Below are 23,311 nucleotides of genomic sequence, written 5' to 3' on the forward strand. Positions count from 1 at the left end.
ATAAAGTGCAAGATATCGGTCACACTTGGCTGAATTTGAGGAGAAAAAATTGCGTTCACAGCGCATTGATGTCGACAGAATATCGCTTCGTTTAAAAATTTGCGTTTTTTTTTTGAATTTTTTGTTTTTTTGAGATTTTTTCATGGAAATTTTTTTTTTGAATTTTTAAAACTGTTTCTTTTTTTTTAATCTATTTGTTTGTTAGAAAAAAAGTTATGTTGATACAAACGTTTCTGTAGTATTCAGAATATTACTTCATTTACAAAATTAGTTTGTTTTTATGATTATTTTAAATATTTAAATTTTTAATTTTATTATAAGTCTATTAAAAAGCTAGTTTGTTTCGATCGGATTTTGTATGTGTTTAAACAAGGCCTTCTTCAAAAATTGTTTTTTTTATTGTATTGCGATAAAGCAAAACTACCAAGATCATTAGAGAGCAAGTTATATTTTTATTAGTATTATATTTGTTGTTCTAGCTTATAGAAAAAATAAAGTAAATAAAACACATAAATCAAAAATATTTTTATCTTAAGCTCTCAATACTTTTGATTTTATTTTAAACTCCCTTTGGTATTCAAAACAAACAAACAGAAAAATATTTTAAAATGGGACAAGACATTTTGGTGAAACTTTTTAAACAATTCTTACATTCATGAATTTAACTTAAAAGTTCAAAGTTCAAAAAATCTAAGCAGACACAGCGTTAAGAGAGAGAACAGTTCAGATAAAAACCTGCCTACGTATTCGCATTGTAGTTATTGTTTACGATCGGATATATCAATGCGGCCCACGGCTATTTACACTGGAAATGAAGTAAGCAGATTAGCGTGGAGATGAAAGTTGATAATTTCATGTGAGTTTGCTGTCTGCTGGTTGTTTGTAAAATCTGAAAGAAAATTTACAACTTGTTTCCTGTTTTATAAAAGAAATATAAATTTTGACTGAGAAAGCGTTTTACAAGTTTTTGGTCTTTTAATTATGAGTTTTAGTTTCTTTTTATTTTTAGTTTTGTTTAAGAAAAAATAAAAAACACCTAAGTAAAAACATTGTTTTACAATTTTATCAGTTTTACATTCTTTATAATGAATATTTGCTATAATTATGCGTTTATAATTTCAAAGATGAAGTTTAGTTTTGAAGTTTGTATATTAATTTCAAAAAACGTTTTTGCTTTAGTAGATCAACTGCTGATATAAATGTCTGGTTCAGTATTTTCAAGCACCTTTATTCAACACAATTAAAAGTTTAGTTTCGAAGTTAACGTAGAAATTTCACCATTAGTTTAGTTATAAAGTTACGGCTGATTAGCAGTGATTATTAGGAAGTTTATTTTAGCTGACTGTAGGCCAATTGAAAGTGTCAAGGGGCCACTCAAACCGGGCGTTGTGTAAACTTGTAATTGTTTTGCAAATTGCTCACAGTATTACTTGGTTTTTAGAAGGAAAGTGCATTGCATCAGCTTGTTATTACAAGCAGTAGTTGTCACAAAACGTCAAATGAAGAAGTTTGATTGTTTTGTTTGTGTTCAGAAAAGCTGAGAGTTTTGAAAAACAAGTATTGCGGGTTAATTATTAACTACGTCTACTCAGCGTTGCTTTAATTTAACCTTAATAATATCCTAGTGTAATCTTTACTGTTTTTTACTTGATAAACTAAATAATAGGTTTTTATACACATTTAAACGTTAATCAAAAACTTTAATTGCTAAAAGTATTTTTGAAACACCTGTTTTTGATAAGCTAATTTTTTTATGAACAACAATATCAAGTTTATTTTTTCATTTGCTTTTTGTGGCAATTTTTCAACAGATCATGAGAAAATAGCTTTTAAACGCCCTTGAATTAATCGAGGTGTGCTTGAAAATATTGTTTATAACTTCAAACGATCTCGAAAAAGTCAAGGGTGCTGCATCTTTATTGCATGACGTAAAAGCTCGTGAAAAGCATCGATTTCTTTAAGAGTATCACATATAAAAGTTTTCAAGGAAAAAAAAACGAATACATTAATTGATGTATATTTTGCTCGTACAGAAATAATCAACTCGAGTTCTTTAGGTGTATCACGTATAAAAACTATTTTCTAAAAAAAAACTAATACATTAATTGATGTATATTATACTCGTACAGAAACAATCAACTTGATTTCTTTAGGTGTATCACGTATAAAACTATTTTCTAAAAAAAAGTAATAATACTTAAAAAAATGTATATAATGCTCGTACAGAAACAATTAACTTGATTTTTTTAAGTGTATCATGTATTTTTTTTTTTCAGGATACAAAAAACAACTACAAACTAATAAATATTATGTTAAAGAACAAACTATACGAAATGCCATGAAGAAACTTCCGAACTACAAAAATCAGAACCTGCAATCACTGTGTTTGTGGAAATTTGTTTTTCTGATTTCACTTTCGTTTGTGACGTCACAGCAAGACGAGTTCCGTTTCACCAGGTTCCACTACGACGGATGGGCTTCCGAGCTGAGCACGGGCGGTTTCACCGACGTCATCACCGAGCACATGCTGGGCGTGTGGGCGACCGACCGGAACGATGACGTCATGTTCGACGTCACGCCTCACGATCCGAACGTCGCGGTGAGGAGAAAGACGCTGCTGAACTTCCACTTTGCGGAGCTGAAGATGCGCGTCGGGATGGACCGGGTCGAGTACGACAACGCGACGGTGACGGTGAGGGCGACGTCGGGCGGCCGCGTGACGTACGCCAGGGTCAGGGTGCGGGTGCGGGACGGCAACAACAACTTTCCCATCTTCAGGAAGTCGAGCTACGGCGCGGAAGTTTCAGAGGACAGCCCGGTTGGTTCCTACGTCACGACGATGCGAGCCACCGACCGCGACGTGGACCCGGTCAACAGGATGACGTACTACGCGCTGGACAGCTACAACGGCAACTTCGCGATCCACCCGGTCACCGGCAAGGTGTTCCTGACGGCCAGGGTGAGCTACGAGTGGCAGAAGGAGCACTCGCTGACCGTGAAGGCCATCGACCGCAACAAGAAGTTTTGCGCGTCCACCACGCTGATAGTGAGGGTGGCCAGGGTGAACAAGCATCGTCCTGAGATGACCCTGACCAAGCTGGCACCCAGTACGTCCTCCAACAAGACTCTCGCCGTACTAGAGGTCAGTGACGAGGACTCTGGCGAGAACGGCGAAACGAACGTCCCGAGGATAGTCGACTCTGACGCTCTCAAATACGTCGAGTTGACCAACGGTTTTGAACAGCAGAACTATTTGCTCAACTTGAAGAGGTATCCGAAGGAGAAAATCAACTTGAACGTCACGATCAGGGTCACCGACAATGGCAGCCCGCAAAAGGAGAGCTTGGAGACTTTCTTTGTCGAAATTCTCAGCAAGGACGCGTTCAAGCCGGTCTTCAAAGAGCCGACCAAGTTCCGCATGAGTGAGTGGAGTCAAACGGGCGCGATAATTGGTGAATTAACGGGAGAAAATCCGCAGAAATCCCACGTTGCTTACAATATCGTGGGTGGTTCAAACTTTTTCGAATTCGTGCCCGAAACAAATTTGCTTCGCCTCTCGAAACCAGTTGACCGTGAAAAGCGCAAAGTCCATAACCTGACGGTGGTGGCGAGATACTCTGATTACGCCGGGAGTCGCTCCGTTGCCACAGCGATTGTTCACGTCATAGTTGATGACGTCAACGACAACGACCCCGTCATCGCCAACGAACATCACGAAATCACCATTGACGAGGGTGACAACGGGGGATTTCCCATCTACCAGGTGCGGGCGTACGACCCCGACGAGGGCCACAACGGAACTGTCACGTTCAAAATCGTCGACTCCGACGGGATGCCGCTCAGGATAGACTCGAGGACGGGAGAAATTTTTGTGAGCGAGGGAGAAAGGCTGGACAGCGACTACTTGTACGACAAGAGGTTCTACGTGTGGGTGCGCGCCATGGACGTCGGCAGCCCCTACTCGCGGCACAGTGACGTCATAATAACTGTAAATTTACGCGACGTCAACGACAACGCGCCCAAGTTCACGTACTCGCGGTGCGAGGTCGAATTCCCGCAGCAGCTGGTCGGGGTCGCGCAAAAGGTTATTTCCCTGAACCCGTACGACGTGGACCCGGTGCCCGGGGAGTCGATGAAGTGCGTGATGACGTCGGGGGAGGACGACTTTTACATCCGGGAAGGTTCGTGCGAGATCATGCTCGGGCACGACAGCAAGCGGAACTTGCTCGACAGGCAGCCGTTCGAACTTTTCGTCGAAGCCACCGACTCGCAGCTCAAGTCGGAAAAGTTGCCCGTGGTGGTCAAGTTCACGAGGAAGAAGGGCAATAAGCCGGTGGTGAGGTGCTGGGACAAACTCGACGAGACAGAAAATGAAATGAGGGGAGAATCGGACATCAGGAAAAGGTTCCAGCAATCGATCAAGTCCACGGACCTACTGCCCAACACTTTCGCTCCCGAGTCTTCGAAGAAGCGGTACAACGTGAAGGTGCCTGAAGACGCTCGAGTAGGCTCTGAAGTTGTCGAAATTTCCGTCACGGATCTGGACATCAAGTACAACGGCATGATCTGGTTCACCATCGTGAGCGGTAACAAGGAAGCTAGGTTCACAGTAGACTCGAAAACCGGGCGGTTGTTTCTTGCGAAGCCGCTCGACAGAGAAAAGAGATCTCACTATCAGTTGGTCGTAGAGTTCACTGACTTGGGCAAAAACGAGGCCCGCAAAAAGGGAAAAGTGAAAATCGTTGTTGTAGTCACTGATGTGAACGACAACGCTCCTGTATTCGAACAAGATTCTTACCTGTTCGAAATAACCGAAAACAGCGGTCAAATTAAAAATTGCTATGTGCGAGCAACAGATGCAGACGCAGGTAGCAACTCTAAAGTCAGTTATTCCATCAGCGAAAGTGAGTCGATAACAATGAGCTACAAATTTAACGTAGATGCAGTTTCGGGTAAAATCATGCTAAACTCCAGTTTGGATAGAGAAAAGAAAGACTTTTACAGGTAATAAAAGTAAAATTTATTTGTGTCATTATTAAAACATGTTTTGAAATAAAACATTTTTGCTTAGCTTTTATTTATAAAGTTTAGATTATTGTTAAGTTGTTATAACTCAATTAGTTGTTACAAGAATATTTTTTCATTATCAGATAAAGTTTATTTTAACAATCCAAGCAAACTTTGATAAATTTAAACAGGTTTATGGTAGACGCCAGTGACAATGCTGAGACAATCTCCGAAAGAAAAAGTTCACGAGTTGAAGTTACCATGATAATTAAGGATCACAACGATAACTCACCAAAGTTTCCCTCTGATAACCTCACTGTTGATGTTCCTGAAGATCTACCGGAATTCGCCATCGTTTATTGGTTGCATGCGAGCGACGCAGACTCCAAATTGACCAATGGGGATATTTCTTATAGCGCAGAATCAGAAGGCAGCTTAGATGAAGACACTCTGTTTGTAGTGGACAAAACTAGTGGTTCAATTAGATTAATGGGTCGTTTAGAGCGCAAGAGTTACAGGCTAAGGGTTAGGGCAAGAGATTCTACAGGGAAGAGCACTCAAGCCAGACTGGTTGTCAATGTTTTGCTCAGTAACCTTAAGTCGCGTAATGGCAATATGAACAATAAACTAACCATGATAAATGTAAGTGAAAACACCTCCCCTGGACAAGTGGTTGGTACCATAAACGCTACTAGATCTGATGTTGTTTATGACGTCATAGATGGTTCAGGAAAGGGAGTTTTTAGAGTGGATAGATATACAGGTGGGTAAAAGTTTGATTTAAAGGGAATACTAGTCCTAAAATAAGTACATACTTTAAAATTAAAAAATAAAATTAACTTCTAATATTTTAACTTTATCAATCATAAAAGATGTGAATAACTTTTAAATTAAATTTTATAAATTTAGTAAAAACTTTTATAGATAATCTATTTTTAGTTTAGAAAATTTCTGTAGTGTTATAACATGATGTGTACGTTACATAATAACTAGCCTGGATTTTCTTAATTTCATAGTTAATCATAATATATCCTCTTTTTGTACTTTTTGAAAAAGTAAGTAAGCGAGTAAAATGTTTTTGATAATGTTTAACGTTCTAAGAAAACATTATATAAATTTTAGTTTGTATAAAAATTTCGCATATAACTTTAAGGTTGGAACGAACATAAAAGATTTGATTTAATTTACATATAAAAAATAGAATAGAATTTAATATAATTTTTAAAGAAACTTTGTTTATATCTGAAAAACAAAACACATTCTTAAAATGTCTTTTAATTTTATTTTCTTCAAATTCCAAGATTTAAGTAAACAAGTTCAATTAAATTTAATGAACTATTGTTCAAACAAAACTTAAATAATTGTTTTAAAATTTCATATATTCTTATAACAAATTAATAATAACTAATATGTTTTTTGAAATCGTGACTTGTTCATGTTTGCATATTTTGTTTTACATATAAATAAGCAGTAACTGCATACCATGCATTAAATCTTTGATTGTTTGTAAATGTTTATGAAATACTGTAAAAATTTCCAATTTTGTATATATATAAACGTTTGAACTGCCATAATACAATTGCTTACAAAACAAGTTTAAGTGAGTTTTTTTTTGTAATTATTAGAGCAGTAACTTAGCTTAACAATAAAATTACAAAAAAGTTGTGTAAATTTATAGATAGTGTGATTAAATTCTTTAAATTTATTTCTAAACAAGGAAAGTCTTTTTTTGGTATACAAACGTTATGCATTTAAGTTACTTGTATCAAACGACAACGAAATTAGTCAAAAAGAACTACTTGTGCCTTCTCATTGAAGATTATCAGTGTAAGTAGCAAATAGGCAATCTATTTTCTGAAACGGATGTTTTCTATAAAGCTTGTTTATCACTAAACCTGGTTATTACGTCACAATAGTACCCTTAAGCTGCAACAGTAATTTCTCCTAAGAAATTTCAATGAAGCTATTGATGAAGTGTAACAGTTATGATGCTTGATTTTTGTTACTTGAATAAAAAGCTTATGCAGAAATTCCTAAAAAATATATGTTTTACAAGCATTTTAAATATTATTGTTTGTCTTCTGTCTAATTTTATCTGAAAGCAATTCCTTATTTGTAAAACAAGTTTTAAAACTTACTATAACTATATTTGTATTGTGTTTTGTTTTTTAAAAGACATAAAAAAAATCAAAACACAAATTAATTTTGTTCTAATTTTATACTTTATCATTTTTTTTCTTCAAATATCAACAAGTTTCCAAAAGGTTATAGTCTTTCTTTTATTTTGGCAAAAAAAAATATTTCGAAAAAACGGTTTCTTACTTATATTTAATGACAAATAAAGTGCAAAATTTATATATATGTTAATTTTTAAAGTTACGGTGATCTTAAATCACGACTTTTAAGAAACCACAGTTTTTTGCTTTTCTTTTCTTTATTTCGTGTTATCTTTGAAAGAAGGTGAAATAAGGAAACTTTTAATTGATTTATATGAAAATTCTCTTCAATGTATGATTTGAAACATTTATTTGAAAGTAGTTTGAAGAAGAATTAGAATTTTTTTAGTAAAGCCAAAAACTAGGACATTTGTATTTAATTTAGATGTTTATGCTTCTGTTGAAGTTTTAGCTGCTTCATGAGCAATTAATCTTGTGTAATTTAAAGAAAAAAGACAAAAAAGGATAAGCTGAATACTGGTAAAAAGATTCAAGAAAGTGCTTTATATTTGCCCAAAGTTTAAATTTCGGTTGAAAACTTACATAGAAGAAGTAAACAGGAATAATAACAACAAAAGAAATAAACTTTACTCGCTGTATACACATATAAGAAGAATGGTGAATACTTGAAGCTTGTTTAAGTTACACAAAAGGTTCTCGACAGTTTATAAGTCTTTGTGCCAACAAAAAACTACTTTTCATTTCAAAAAGAGCAAGAAAATAATGATAGGGTGGGGCATGAGTCATATCTTTTGTTTAAGAAGTTGAGTTTGTACAACGCAGATTCTTAATTTGAAAGGAAAGAATAAATTAACACCTTATTTTTCTCCCCCTTTTTGTAGTCATGCTTAGTTGGGTTTTAGCTCGCTTTTGTTGTTTTTGTATTGGTATAGTTAAAAAAAAATAAAGTCTAAAGCACATTTACACAACTATTTTCAGTCTAACATATTTAATTTTTGGAAAACAACAATACTTTTTTAAAATTTTTGGAATACCCAACTAGCGAAAATACGCTATATTATTTTAATTTTAAATGACAGCAAAACCTTAAGTCTCATGGTATTAGAAGTCGGTCAATTACGTACAATATAAAGCATAAAAATACACATCAAACTCTAGCTTGACACAAAAACTATCATGTTTAATTACAGCAGAGAAAATTTTTTCAAAATGACAGCGGGTTTGTATACAAAAGTCTCATTTGTCAGCTGTTTTCTTTCATGGTGCACTTGTTTTTAATTTAAGATGACAAGCAAAAACTAGAACTTAAGTTTCGAGTGCTTGTCTAAAATACAATTTCAGTCAAAATTTAAAGTTGTTCTTGCATTGGGTTCTTTTCTGTATTAATGCATAACTTATGTCAGATATTCGTTTTTGCAAAGTATCAGTTTGAAGTAATTTTATATTTGTTTATCTAATCCATCCAGTTAGTTTAAAAAATTCTAGTATTTCTTCTGTGAGATTTACTTCACAGTTTCAGTATAAAACAAATAGTTGTAAAAACATAAAAGTTACGAACACAATAGCTTTACGGTTTTAGTTTTATTCAATATATTATGTTTAAAAAGTAGCTTCCAAAACTAAAAAACCTACTAAAATTATACTGACTGTAAAAAATGTGTGAAAATATTTTATCAGCAACATATGCATGCCCTTATTTAATTTGATACAGCATATGTTTTAAATGATCCAGTTCTTTTTTTAGTTTTACTGACATATAAGTAATTAATTATTACATCTGTGACACTTGATTATAAACAGAAGCAAACTGGAAATGTGTTTAGACATGTTGTTTTTTTTTTTTTGTTATTTTTTTTTGTTGTCTGTTTTAAGATTTACCTTCTGCTAAATCATTTTGAAATTAAGTTTTAGTCAATAAACATTATTTTGTAGCTTTATTTGTCTAACTGTTTGTTTAAGTATAAAAACTTATTTTCTCAAGCTAAGTTTTTATTTCTGCTTAGAAGCATTTCAGTTTATATATGTTTTAATGTAGTTCTTTTAATATATTTAGCTAATATAGTGCTATGACTATTCTGTCTTTTTTTAAACATTAATTGTTATCTAAAACTTATTTTTTGTACTTAATTTTATAAACGAAAAGTTTTTTCAGTTTAAAAAAATTTAATTTATATAGTTTTTCTTAATGTCTTTTTGACTACATTTTAGAAAATTTTAATAGTATAGAAAATAAAAAAACATTATCTAAAACTAATGATAAAAGTTGTAAACAATTAAAATTAAAATGTGAAAAAAATATCTATTAAATACCTGTTATTTTTCTTTACAAAAAAAAAGTTTGAAATTGTTTTTATCAAATCGTATTTTTCTAAACTATTTTTTTTTACTTAAAGAAAAAGAAACAAACTAGTTTAATAACATGTAAAAAAAACTTTTAATATTTTTCAGGACAAGTAGTTCTTGCTCGATCACTTGACAGAGAAACAGAGAAATATTATTGGCTGACAATAGCATCACGTGATAAGCAGGGTTCATATCTATCTGAAGACTATATAAATGTAGCAGTGACAGTTATGGATGTTAATGACAACTATCCAGTTTCTGACCAGCCAAGCTACAATATCTCGTTAGTTATATAGAACATGTTATGTTATAAATAAACTAAAATACCATAAAAAGAAAACTGTTTAGAAAATTAATAAAAGTAACAGTGAAAAAAAATTTTAGTGAAACTTGTTTATAAATAAAGCTTTCTTAAACTTTACGTTTATTACAAAACCTTAAAGTATCTTAAAAACTACAAAATTTTGATTTGTAAATTTCTTAAAATTGTTATACTATATATATTTAAACTTTAAAGCAAATAGTTCCTAAAATTAAATTAAATGTTACTTATTACAGTGTGGATTTGGGAACACCCGTTAACACTCCTATATTAAATATACAAGCTTCTGACAAAGATGAAGGTTTAAATGGAAAGTTTACATACACTATCTTGAAAACAGAAATATTCAAAATAAACTCTGAAACAGGTTAATTTCAAAAGTATTTACGTGTTTGTTTGCTATTTTTGAAGTACTGAAAATTTGTAAAAAACAAACAAATTTATTGAGCTAGTGTTCAGCAACATTAAAGAATAAAATAATCAAGTTTCAATTATAAGTTGCTGTAGGTCTTTTAAAACATTTTTAAAATTATAGCTTAAAAAATATTGTTCTTAACAAATGAAAATTTTAACACAATTATTTTTATTATAGAAGTCGTTTTGCTTAAATTTATATCACCCCTTAGCTTATATTTACTTTTTTAATCTATGTTATTTTTGTACTACTTAATTTTTGTTTATAGGTATGACTTTTTTATAGTTACCGTTAAAATCTAAAATATTATTTAAGCGTTTAAGATAAAATTTAAGCGTATGCTATAAAAGATCCTAGCGAAACAAGTTTATTATAATATATAGTAGTATCAAAAATCGTAAAACATTGTTAAGTTTAAAAAACAGCTGATATTAAATAACTTTTTAAGGTAGTTTAACTTCAACTCATTGTTGTAAATATATATAAGTAAAAGCATGCTTTTTGACATAACTAAAAATAGTTAAAAAAGGGCGGACCAAAAAAGCTCAATAAAGTTCTTACAAATACAGCTGATATAATGAGACTAGAAAATTACGCAGTAAAACATATATACACATCATAAAGTTAAAAATGACGTCAAAAATTTATACGTGGTTTCTTGTCATTTTAATTAGTTTTGTCTACTTTTGTATGTACTTAGCTAAAAAATGTAGTCACGTAAAGGTCAAAACGCTTGTCAATATAGTAGGTATGCTAACGATAGTAATTAGTATTTAAACTTAAAACATAGAATGCACTTGTTAAGTACACTCTCAAATAACACGTTTGGCTACAACTAGAACGAATTCGGTAACATCAAAAATAAAGTTTGACTTTAAATGTACTGAGAATTACTCAATTTAATCTGTTTTAAATTTAATATTAATTAAACATCGTTATTTTGTTGTTATGAAAAGTTATAATTACTAATAAAAAATAAATATGTAAACTGATTCTATAACAGGTTACAATAATTAAGCTGTAGAATGTTTACTAAATTTTAATAAGTTTCAAAGTTGACAAAAAAAACTTATATGACCTGTAAGTCACAATAAAAACTAATTTCACTTACAATACCCTGTGAGTTTACAAAAGGAAGCCAAATTTAACAACTGAAATCGTTCTCACTGAAAGTGAACTAATCCCTATTTACTTTTACCGTTTAAGTTAGCTAGTCAAAAGCTATTTTGATTGTCTTTTGTAAATCAGTAGCGCGTAGACGTAAAAAGATGACATTTAAATTTACGTGCGATTAGACATATTAAAAGTCGCAGTCTCTACGAAAGCTAATTCCAACCGGATATTAATAAAGTTTTTAAATTAAGTTTGTCGAATATAATTTTAAATAATATTAAAAAAAACGATAAGTAAAAGATAAAAGCTTTTATAGTTTTAGTTTTCTTTAACCAAGCCTAAAATGAGGAGTTTGTTTGATAAACTGATGTCTGGCTGGTTTATTTTATTTCAAAACCTATTAATTAATACTTTAAAACACATTTAAAGTCTAATAAATTCTTCTGTAACTTTTAATATCGTTTTTGCTAAAAAAAATAAAAATTATCAATCACACAGGTAAAAATTTTAAGACTAAAACAACAATAACATAATTTTGGTTATAAAAGTGTATACCTAAAATGTGTTCCTAATAGTTTAAAAAACTACTTATATATATAAAGTAAAAATAATACACATACCTGTTTCAGTAAATGCGCATAGGTTGTTGTTAACACTTGTAAAAATTACCTTCAAAACATTAAATTGCCATAGAAAAAAAAGAACCGAAATAAATTGTAAAATTGATCATAATAACCAAGAATTTGTTTACATTCACTAGGAAGATCAAACGCAGTTTAACTGCTCATTTAGCAATTATTTGTTTTAAAGCAAAAATGGTTTGTAAGTGAACTTTTTTTGATTTGAAAGCATCAATCTAATTAAAAAAGATAACATAATAAAGTAGTAATTAATTCCTGTTCATTTGATCGCTACCAATTAGGCATAGAAGGGGTTAATTTTAAAAGCAAGTATTCTTAATGATTCATAACTTAAGAAAAGATGTTTGGAAAAAATATATAGTTCAGCGACTCAAAAAAAAAAAATTCGGATAAAAATTTACATTAATTTTATCTAAGATAGAATTTATCGAAAAATAGAATACTCTTTTTTTTTTTTCTTATATAGATTTTTATTTAACATATTGACATTTTTTTATAATTTATAATCTGCTTCAAACTTTTGCAGTATTTTATTTTGTTTTATTACAAGGCTAAAAAAATGATGAAAATTTTTATTTTTTAAGTAAGATAGCAATTGCTTATGTTACTTAAATTAAATTTAATCTTTAGATGATGATACAAAACAATATTTGTTTTATCTTGCTTTGTGTATTGTATGAACTATTGTTACGAAATATTGAATGAAGCTTATAAATAAACACATAAATTTATTTTTAATAATCTTGTTTGTTAAAGAAATCATTATTCTTCTGAAATTAAATAAAATCACATGTTTTTACTACATACGAGTAAGGATTGTCTATTCAATGAAACACGTCAAAATATTTGTGTAAACCACAATTACTTTAAAAATATAAAATTCATCTGATAAAATAATAAAAATAAAATTAGAATTTTTCACATTTTTTTGGTTGAATTAAAACATAAAATAGGTAATTTATCGACTAATGTTATTGAAATGTCAGTTATGTAGATAAACAAGTACACATAATTCCTAATTGACATAACATGGCATATGCACTGAATTAACCTCAAACTAAATGCAGCAAACATATATTGATTGCTCTCAAGTCTATTACTTGCGTTTAGTTCTAATTTTATAAAGTAGATCTTATTATCATTATTTTTGTCAAATAAATTTTTAAGACTTTATTAATTACAATAACAAACTTTTTTTTAACTCTAAAGGTAAAAATTAAAACATTTCTAATAAAACTTTTATGTCATAAAACCTACATTTTGAAATGAACTTTTATTAAATACGTGTTTAAAAGTATTTATGCAAACTTTTGCAATTGATAGTATCCTGTATTTTTATGTTTTTAGCAGTCAATAATACTAAAGTTTTTTGAAAACTCTTATGAACAAGATCTTTCGAACTATTTTACGAGTTGTTTGATGTGGTCAGACTTTGAATTTTCGTTTCCTTACAACAATATGCATTTGACAGCAAAAATATACAAATTTGATGTTAGCAGCCAGGCGTTTTATTTTTTAATTTGTAAAGATATTATAAAATTAATACTTCAACACCTACTTGTTTGTCTTAATTATTTAAAATATAAAGCTTACTTAACAAAGCAAAGAGTATGTGTTCAAAATCAAAATAAATTTAAATTAGTCTGTATAATTTGTTTAAAATGTAAACCTAAAAAAATTAATTATTTTGATTAGTTTGGTTTTCTGTGGTGTATAATTTATAAAATTGAATCAGAAACGTCGTTAATAAATCGTTTTTATTAAATAGTTAAAATACTGACTATTACTGTACAGTTCACAATATATATCTTATTCTTTAAATTCGTATATACAGTAAAATAAACGACTGTTGAAAGGAAATCTTTTAAAAGCTTCAAGTACTTTATTTTTCTAAATGGAATCAAAAACAAATAATATTGTAAAATAAAAACAGTCTAATGAGTAATACACTTGATGTTATATACAGTTAAAAAAAGTTGTACGACAACAAAAATAAATCAGTTAAGTTTTTGAAAAAAATTTCTTGTGTTTAAAATAATATTACAGTAAGGTACATAGGATAATATAAAAAAAACAATTATAAACGTTCATGCAAAACTGTTACTTCTCAGCAGGAGACTAGTTTACAAAATATAAGAAAATTTAGACAACTTGGGTGGTTACTTCAAAGGAAACAAAAAGTCTTAAAATGTTATTTTACCAATAAACTTTGTAGAATTGTTTATTGTTTATTACCACAAAGATAAACAAATAAAGTAATCGTAGAAAAGTAATTTATCATAGTTTGTTGTCTTATAAACATTAACCAAGTGGTTCTGTTTATTAACAAAAACGCTACCCTAGCTTATATTATTTTTAAATAAACATATAAAGTATTAGTCAATTTTTATTACGTTTTTTCCTTTATATTAGCTTATATTACATAATTTAATATAAAACATCTTTAAATTCGAATTCTTTTTTGCTAAACTTTTTTTCTTTTTCTTTAAAGTTATGTAAATGAAAAACATCAAAAAATGTATTTCAATTTTCACAGCATTCCCACGCTTGGTAGTTCTGTGTGTTTTTACCGCAATTATGACGTAATTAAGAATATATAAATTGAACTAATTTAATGCCAAGCTTCTGTACAACTAGACAAAACTAAATGTAATTATGTACTTGTGTATTAGGATAATTTATAAACTACATTTACAATAGTTTCAACTCTATTATTTAATAAACTAAAACTAATAGAAATGAACAAAATGTTTTAAGACTAGAGTATACGATAGGTAAATAATACTTGTATATTTTATTCATTAACTTTTTTATGATTGACAAAGTTTAATTTTATTAACGTTTATACGTAGTTTCTCTATAAGTTAAAAGTAGACAACGTTTAATAACTAATAGAAGAAATAAGAATGTTAATTAAGAATTAGTTTATTTTTTTAAATGTTTAATTTTTAATGATATAGTGTATAACTAAATAAAGAAGTAATTCTTAAGTTTTATATAAAAAGTAAACTAAAAATTAGTTATGTTTTACTTTTTTTTTTTAACCGTTTTAAATTTATTTCTAGGTCAAATTTACACTGCAAAAGAGCTGGTACCAAATGTACTTGATGGATTAAAACAAATTTCGTTCGTTGTAAGTTTTAATTCAAATATTCATGAAACTATTTATAAAGTTTAGTCTAAACTCAAGATTTTATAATGTAATATGACTTAACTTAAAAGTATAAGTTTTAAATTTTAATCTTCATTTAGTTTTATGATGATTTCTGAGGTTTTCAATTTACAAAAAACTAAACGTGATTTTTTTATAGCTGTGTTGATAGATATATTTATCTATCTTTAAAATATATATGTGTGGAGTATCTGTTGCATCTTAAAGTAGTTGTTTTGTTTAAAACTTTATTCAAAGTCTTGATTGTGTCTAAAATTGTAAAAATTAAATAACATAATTTTAAAAATTACTTAAAAATAGAGAATACTTAAAACTTATCAAAATTTTTTTTTAAATTTACGATTTTATGACGTAAAAAAACCCCCGTCGTGAAATGAGCTGTAAATTTTTGATACAATTTATTTTTTGTATTTTTACATAAATCTATGTTATTGAACTCTTGTATAATTGGTAACTTCATACTAAATAATAATGAAAACTTATTAAACTTACTTTATTTACTTTAAGTTTAATTGAAGCACCTTTCTTCTTTTAATAATGTTTGTTATATAATACCTAAATATTTGTACTAAACTACTAAAAAATGTTTTATTTTTTGATTTACATGTTGTATACATTTTTAAGTATAATTAACCTTAATGATAAGTTTAAACTGTACTTAAATAAAAAGCTAAAATAACTTTTATATTTTAATTACATTTCAAAACTAGAATACAGAAATTGACAAAAAGTATAAAGCTAGCTCTACTTTTTCATGTTTTGTTATAATATTAACAACTTTATCTCAAAGGTTTATGTTGCTACAAGCCAAACTTCTACTTAACAATACATAATATTATCAAACAAATTTTTATTTGACATGATTAAAAAATATTTTAGCAAACAATCTACACAATATTAGCAGTAAATTTAAATTCGAATTACTCATAAAATTTTCGACAAATCCTTAAAAAAAATTCTTTCTGATGACAGTTTCTAGATTTTACACTTTAAGTTCATAATATTTTTTTACTACTAGATTCTTAAGATCTGCACTTATGTATTCTTTTTCTATGACCTTACTGATTAAATAAATCAAAAACTACTAGAAGAAAGCAGTCAATTTATTTTCTTCGCGTAATTAATTATGACAACAATAAATATTTCAAATTGACCTTGACTTACGATTGTTTAGAGAAAAGGTTTAATAGTTTAAATAAGAAAGTTTTTACTTTCCCAAGAACAAACACTTGTGTTTTTAATTGACCAAAAAGTTATAAGCAAACAACTTTATAATAAATATCATGAAGTTTAATGCTATTTTATTTACGGTTTATTTAGGAAACTGTTTTGTATTTTTATCTATAATGCGTTTTCAAGCTAGGTAAGTTATCATAATTAACTGATCATAAATCAAGTCGTTTTATTTTCACATGAAGTTAGCTTTAGTATAGAACATCTACTGTTTACTAACAATTATTAATTTTTTAAATTTATAAGGTAAATATGGAAGATAAAGGAGTACCAAGTTTATCATCTCAAGTCCCAGTGACTATAAACTTTAACCAGAAAAACTTTAATGAAGGTGGACTTTTCATTTGGTCAGATAATAATTTATTGTCGGATATTCGGTTATGGAGAAACGAACAAGATTCACAAGAAATGTCAGTTATTAATTTAATTTTGATTTTTTACACCTTTATTTAATCATTAAACCAAAACAAAAAGTCTCCTTATACGTTTTTGTTTAACTTAAATAAGATGAATTACAATAAAATAGTGTATAACTACAAACAATTATTTTAACCAACTAAAGTATTAGTTTTTTATCTTATTTGTTTGAAACCTTACGAAATAATTTCTAGAGATTTTATTGATTAGTTTTATTAGAAGTTAAAAACCCTTCGATTTTAAAATATTAATTATAATAAATAGGTCTAATGACACATTTTATACCATTATGTTGCATTTAAACTACAGAATTCGAATAAAAGCATATGGTACTCACCAAGAAGCAGTAAATATTAAATACTCATTGATTGAAACGAATGATTACATAATAGATGAAAATACTGGAGTCATACACACAAGTAACAGCAACTACAAACTAAACACAGTGCAAACCATTAGGGTAACTTTTTAGTTAAAAGATTTTCTATTGTGAGTGTTAAAAAAAAAAAAAATTAGCAGAGTACTTTAAATTTAAAAAAAAATTTATACTTACTCTAAGTCCTTAATTATTACTTTAGTGTTAGAAAATAAGATTTTCTGCTTTTTAATTTCTTCTTAAGTCTAAACTAAATTTAATCGTTAGAATAATTATTTACAGGTAAAAGCAACGGACAAGTATTCTAATGAAGCTTTTGTACAATTAGCCATAACCTGGGTTGAACGACCAAGCTTGCCAAGAAAGTCTAAACTTGCATTTGAAGAGAGAATTCACAAGTACAAATATCAGGAACATACAAATTTCAAACCTTACAGAGACAGATTTGTTGCAACTATCAAACATGTAAAATCAATATACAACAAAAACTTGCAGTATATGTTAATTGGTTAGTTAAAAACAAACTATTCTGTGCAAGTATACCGTCAAAAAAAATACTTCGCGATAAAAAAAAGTAGTTTTTTTTTTGAGAAATGTTTCAATAAAACATCTCTATTTTTTTGCATAACACAACTACATGAATAATTACAGTTAAGTTAGCTCAAATCTAAGATATTATGTTTACTACTTATGCATAAAAATGCACTCTAATTAAACTTCGACACATTATAAGAGACAAAATTGTGTTGTTAAGTCACATAATAAAAAAAATACTTAAAGTTTTAACTCGAAAAAAAGATACTTACTTTGTTTAGAAAAACTTTACTAGCTTTTTTGATAGCCTTGAAAGAAATTTTAACATTCTATAAACTACTAACATCAGACGAAAACTAATAAAAACATGTTATTCTGTATCATAATAAAAGTTTATGTGTAACAGAAACTTCTAATCCGACAACACATTCACCCGATTATCAGACAAAATAAACCGATAATCCGTCTAATGCGGTTAAACACTGTTAACTAAAATATTTCGATGGTTCTTAAAATTGTTTATCAAAAAAGTTATCTTTACTAAGTCTGACATGGTTTGAAAATTGTTGCTTAAATCTTTAAAGTATTTATTTTATATTTAAAAGAAACTTAATTTTATACCTTTTAAAACTGAGCGCATTTAAGGAACTAATTAACTTTTTACTTTATGTTTTTAAACTGCATAAATATTTTTGACTCTTACTTGTTAAAAGGTTATTCTCAAAAGTAAAACAACAATAAATGTTGTAAAGTATAACTGACAAACCCTTGAAAATACATTCATTTTTGAGAAAGCAATTGATCAACTCAATCGATTTTTTGTCACCAGAGAATATCAATACACTGCAGCTTATATCCGCCTCAAATATAAAATATTTACTTTATATAAAAGATTTTGATTAATTGCTTTTTTTATTTAGTTTATCTCTTAATTGTATCAGTAAAGGCAACGCATTACTATTTTATTGATTTTTATATACAGTTAATAGTTCAGTTTTTTAATAATAAGTTTGAAAAGTATTTTTCTAATTTCAGGCAGAAAAGGATTTAAAATTTAAGAATAGTAAAAATAACCTTTGTGGTATACAATGAATTATTTTGAAAAAATTACAAGTAAAATTTTTGAAACCTTAACTTTTTAAGCTGAGAGTAACTAATGTTTTTTGTGAGCCTAAACCACAAAAATAAAAATAATAACTTAAACCAATATAAATTTAATTCAAATTACCCATTTACTCAGATGGAAATGAAGATTTAATGTTCTTTTTGCATCCAAATAGTGGAAATTTGTATGTATTTGGTGAACCTGATGCTGAGAAAATAAATAAGTATCGATTAACCGTGCAAATCTCAAATGGACAAGCTACTAAATCAACACAAGTAATATACTTAGTTTAAATTTTAATCAAATACTAAATGCATATTTTTTAGTGTTTAATAAATTAGAATTAAATTAATTATTCTATAAAAGGTGTAGTATTTAATTACTTTTTAATTAAACTATATGTTTACAAAACAAAGTATGTGAAGAAAGAAAAATTCTAACTCTTAGGTTACAATAGAAGTTGAAGATAAAAATGATAATCAACCACAATTTGATTTTCCGATAATTCGTATGAACTTAATGGAAGACGTCCCAATAAATAGTTTAGTGACAAAATTATCAGCAAATGATGCCGATAATCAAGCTTCGAACAGAAATTTCGTTTACAAATTAGTTGGTGCTGCAGACAGAAATAGTTTGGATAAATTTACTGTCACATCAGACGGTTTGTTTTATTTTATTGCTCACATATTTCTACTCAGTAGTAGTTTTATTTGAACAATTTAAACAGGTCAAGTAAGAACATTAAGTAAATTGAATCGGGAACGTCAAACTAAACATCATTTAGTTGTTCAAGTATCTGATCAAGGATCACCTGATCCATTTAAGGTTAAATATAGTTTGCTAATATTCCATTATCTTTAATTATTTTTAATATTAAATAAAATTTATTCGAAGTTCTAGACTGTAGACTTTATACTTTTGTACATTTATATAGTATAAAACCATGTTTATTTAAGTAGAAAGTTAAAACAAATTTGTTACAGAACAACTGTTACGTCATAATTACTTTGAATGATGTCAACGAACATACCCCTGCTTTTATCAGTCAAAATTACCGAGCCCAGTTTTTAATCGATGGTGAAAACCCTAGTTTGCCTGACACCCAACAGTTGTATCGCATGATTGAAGGTAGCAAGTTAGGAGAAATTATTTTACTTGTAGACGCAGTAGATGACGATATCGGTCGAAATGGTAAAATCACTTACACTATTGTTAAAGGTAAATACTTATTACAGTAATTGTAAATATATATTTTTTAGAACATTTTTTAAATTATAAAAACAATTTTACTTCAATACTTTGCTAACAAAATAAAAATCTTATAGTAAACTCACATTTTAAAATATCATATTTACTAAACGTTAACTAAAATATTTTAGCTAGAACAGTATATTATTATTTCATAATAAAAAAAAATACTATATAAACTTAAATGTATACTTTTGTTTAAAGAATATTCTTAAAGTTTTACTAATAAACATTATTATGAGCGTTTTTTCAAAGTTTTTGGTTTTAGATAACAAAAGGCAATAGCACTTTTATAATTTTGTTTTCATAGCAAATATTTCGAATAATTCGAGAAATATAATTTTATAATAAGCCAAACCAAACAGAAGTAATAAGATTATTTTGACTTTAATAACGTTTTTTTAAAGACCTCACCTCTATAAAATTTTAATTAAAAAAAAAAAAGTTGATCTTTTTAGTAAATGAAATCTTAGGTCGCTCTGTTGTATACAATGAGAAAATCAATCTTTTCTTTACGAACTTGCACTATGAAGTATATTTTATTATATTTTCGATTTTAAATAATTTTTTTTGCTCACTTCCAAAACACTTTCAATTTATCCTAGACCGTATTTATTTTTATAAACTATTTGTTTTTGTACTCTAAGTGTTATAAAAAATATTATTTTTTTTTTCTAATGTACTAAATAATTTTTAAAATGTATAAATGTAAACAATTAGTAAATTAATTTTTTTCAAATTTAAAAAGTATTTGATACTAAAAATCTTGACAAAAAAGTTCAAAACTAAACAAAATTGTTTCCTTAGTAGCATTACGTAACAAAAAAGAATAAGTAACAATTTTTGGGTTCTAAGATCTTTGAAATAAAACTACTAATTTAAAAACAGACAATGAGTTGGAAACGCGTCAGGTTTTAGTATAACTGACAATTATATGTCACATATTATTTTGCCACTTTGTAATTACTTTATACTATTAAAAATTTTCAAAAGTTATATTAAAATTGAACATTTTAGCAATGCAAAATCATTTTAAGTTTCAGTTTGTTTATTAGCTTTAGTTTTAGGCAAAATTATGAAATTTTATGAAATTAGTTTTAAACTTAGGTTGACCTCAGTAAAGTTATACATTTTATCAAATAGTTTCTTGAATTTTTAAATGTTTTGCAAAAGTTTAACCTAGATAAAGTACAAGATGTCCGTACTTACTATAAAATAGTGGTTTTTAGTCCTAAAACATCTGCAATAAAATAATTTTCTAACTAGAATCATTTATGATTTGCATCAAAACAATAACAGATGTTTACAAAACTTTTAAAATCTGTGTGACACTGATCTTTTTAAACATTGAAAGTTCTGATACATAATTCAAAAATCCAATTGATACCAGTCTGCATCAAGTAACTTATACCGGTTTCAAAATAATCTAGTAATGCTAATTGTTTTTAATATTTAATTACCTGTCAGATTAATCACCAATTCGTTTCCTCTGGTTTGTTAAAGATCAAAGAACGAAAATAAAATTTTGTGAGTGTCATTTAGAAAATTGAATTAGTTATTAATTTTAGTTTATTGGAATTCATTATTAATGTTTATTTTAGACAGACACATGCTATTGAAAATTGTTGCTAACTAAACAGTTTGAGATTTTTTAGTTAATACTTTTATTGTATAGCAGATTTAGGTAGCTTTATATGTATTCAACAATTTAAAGCAAATTTACAGAAATTAGTTTATGTTACTATCAAAAGCACTATTAGAATAACAGTATATTAGGTTTTAGCAATTTAATGAAACAGTTTGTTAACGATTTGTGCAAATTTTCCTAGTAGACTTTAACACAAAGTTTTGTAGAGCTTTCAAGTCCTATTATGACGTACGACTGTTGAAATTTGCTGAAAACAAACAAAAGCACAAACTTTATGTCTTGCTCAAATTTGTATTATTAAACAAATATTCTATACTTAGGGGCATTAAAACATTCAAGAACCTAATATTTACCTTTTAATGAAGTTTTTTGAAAACCAAAGCTTTTCAAGAAATTAGTTCTTAATAATCAGTTACTTATAAATTAGTACTGGTTTGTATTAACCTAAATTATTAATAATCTTTTTATTTACGACATTGATGTATTAAATAAAAATTTTAGTTTTTAGTTTTTTGTTCAAGATGTTTGGACGTATATGCGTTTATTGTACAACACTAAAAATTATAAACATAACCTTGTTTTTTAGGCAACAACGCTGGAGTATGGAGAATTGACGAAACCACCGGTGGTTTGAGCGCTGTCAAGTGGCCAACAATTCAAAATGAAAACAGCGACATTGTGCGGACAGAAATTTTAACAGTAGAAGCTCGCGATGGCGGTCAAAATTCTCGCGCTTCAAGAATGAACGTTTCAATTGAAATAAGAAACTTTAGAGACAATTCTCCTCTATTTGATAATGACGTCATTCATGTTAGCATCGCTGAAAACACAACTGTGGGAAGGTAAGATATTAACATAAACACTATTTACTTATCAAAAGCAAATTAATAATTGTCAATTTTAATTTCAGCTTGGTTGCCAAGGTAACAGCATCCGGTCCAGCCGGTATATTTTATGACGTCACAACAGGTGATTCTGATCACTTCCGGTTGGATTGGTTCACGGGCAGGGTGACTCTTTTGTTGCCGCTCGACTACGAAACTCGTCGCGATTACGTCTTGTGCGTCGAAGCGAGGGGCGGTGACGTAATGATGACATCATCAATGCAATTAAAAATTCATGTCACTGATGTTAATGATAACAGGTTAAAACTCTAACAATATAAATAACTTGAAATTTTAACAGCGATTGTTTTACAAACAAAAGTTTTTTTGTAGTAGTATAAAAAGCAAAAATACATATTTCAGGCCTGTTCTTGATCAGACAAGATATTCATCAAAAATTTACGCGAATTCATCTGATCAAAGTGTAACGTCGCAATTATTTGACGAACAAGGTAACGTCTTAAAAGTGGAAGCGCATGATATAGATACTGGATTAGGGGGATCGCTTAAGTACCAAATAATTGCTCTCTCATCTGAAGATCAGGATTTCATTGATGACAGATTTTTAGTGGACGAAAGAAGCGGTGCTATTCTGAAACTTAATGGAAACCTTCTCTTTGACCATTCTTACAATAACATCTATCAATTCATGGTAAATTTAGGTTTTTTAGTG

General features: G+C 28.5%; 1 protein-coding gene across 2 annotated transcripts in view; it reads left to right on the forward strand.

Annotated features, from left to right (window-relative positions):
• Window positions 1-2,287: 2,287 nt before the first annotated feature.
• LOC145850025 (protocadherin Fat 1-like) overlaps window positions 2,288-23,311 on the forward strand; it is a 38,323-nt gene continuing 17,299 nt past the window's right edge. For both annotated transcript variants that reach the window (XM_082955162.1, XM_082955163.1), the window contains exons 1-15: window positions 2,288-5,004; window positions 5,199-5,770; window positions 9,633-9,810; window positions 10,086-10,216; window positions 15,084-15,151; window positions 16,670-16,833; window positions 17,150-17,300; window positions 17,499-17,724; window positions 18,991-19,130; window positions 19,303-19,519; window positions 19,586-19,683; window positions 19,842-20,076; window positions 22,341-22,596; window positions 22,665-22,898; window positions 23,002-23,290. In XM_082955162.1, the coding sequence (XP_082811288.1) occupies window positions 2,339-5,004; window positions 5,199-5,770; window positions 9,633-9,810; window positions 10,086-10,216; window positions 15,084-15,151; window positions 16,670-16,833; window positions 17,150-17,300; window positions 17,499-17,724; window positions 18,991-19,130; window positions 19,303-19,519; window positions 19,586-19,683; window positions 19,842-20,076; window positions 22,341-22,596; window positions 22,665-22,898; window positions 23,002-23,290 (5,625 nt within the window). In that variant the 5' untranslated portion in view covers window positions 2,288-2,338. The remainder of the gene's footprint in view (window positions 5,005-5,198; window positions 5,771-9,632; window positions 9,811-10,085; window positions 10,217-15,083; window positions 15,152-16,669; window positions 16,834-17,149; window positions 17,301-17,498; window positions 17,725-18,990; window positions 19,131-19,302; window positions 19,520-19,585; window positions 19,684-19,841; window positions 20,077-22,340; window positions 22,597-22,664; window positions 22,899-23,001; window positions 23,291-23,311) is intronic.

Source organism: Thalia democratica, chromosome 2 (genome assembly GCF_965202585.1).
Source record: "Thalia democratica chromosome 2, ktThaDemo2.hap1.1, whole genome shotgun sequence".
Lineage (NCBI taxonomy): Eukaryota > Metazoa > Chordata > Thaliacea > Salpida > Salpidae > Thalia > Thalia democratica.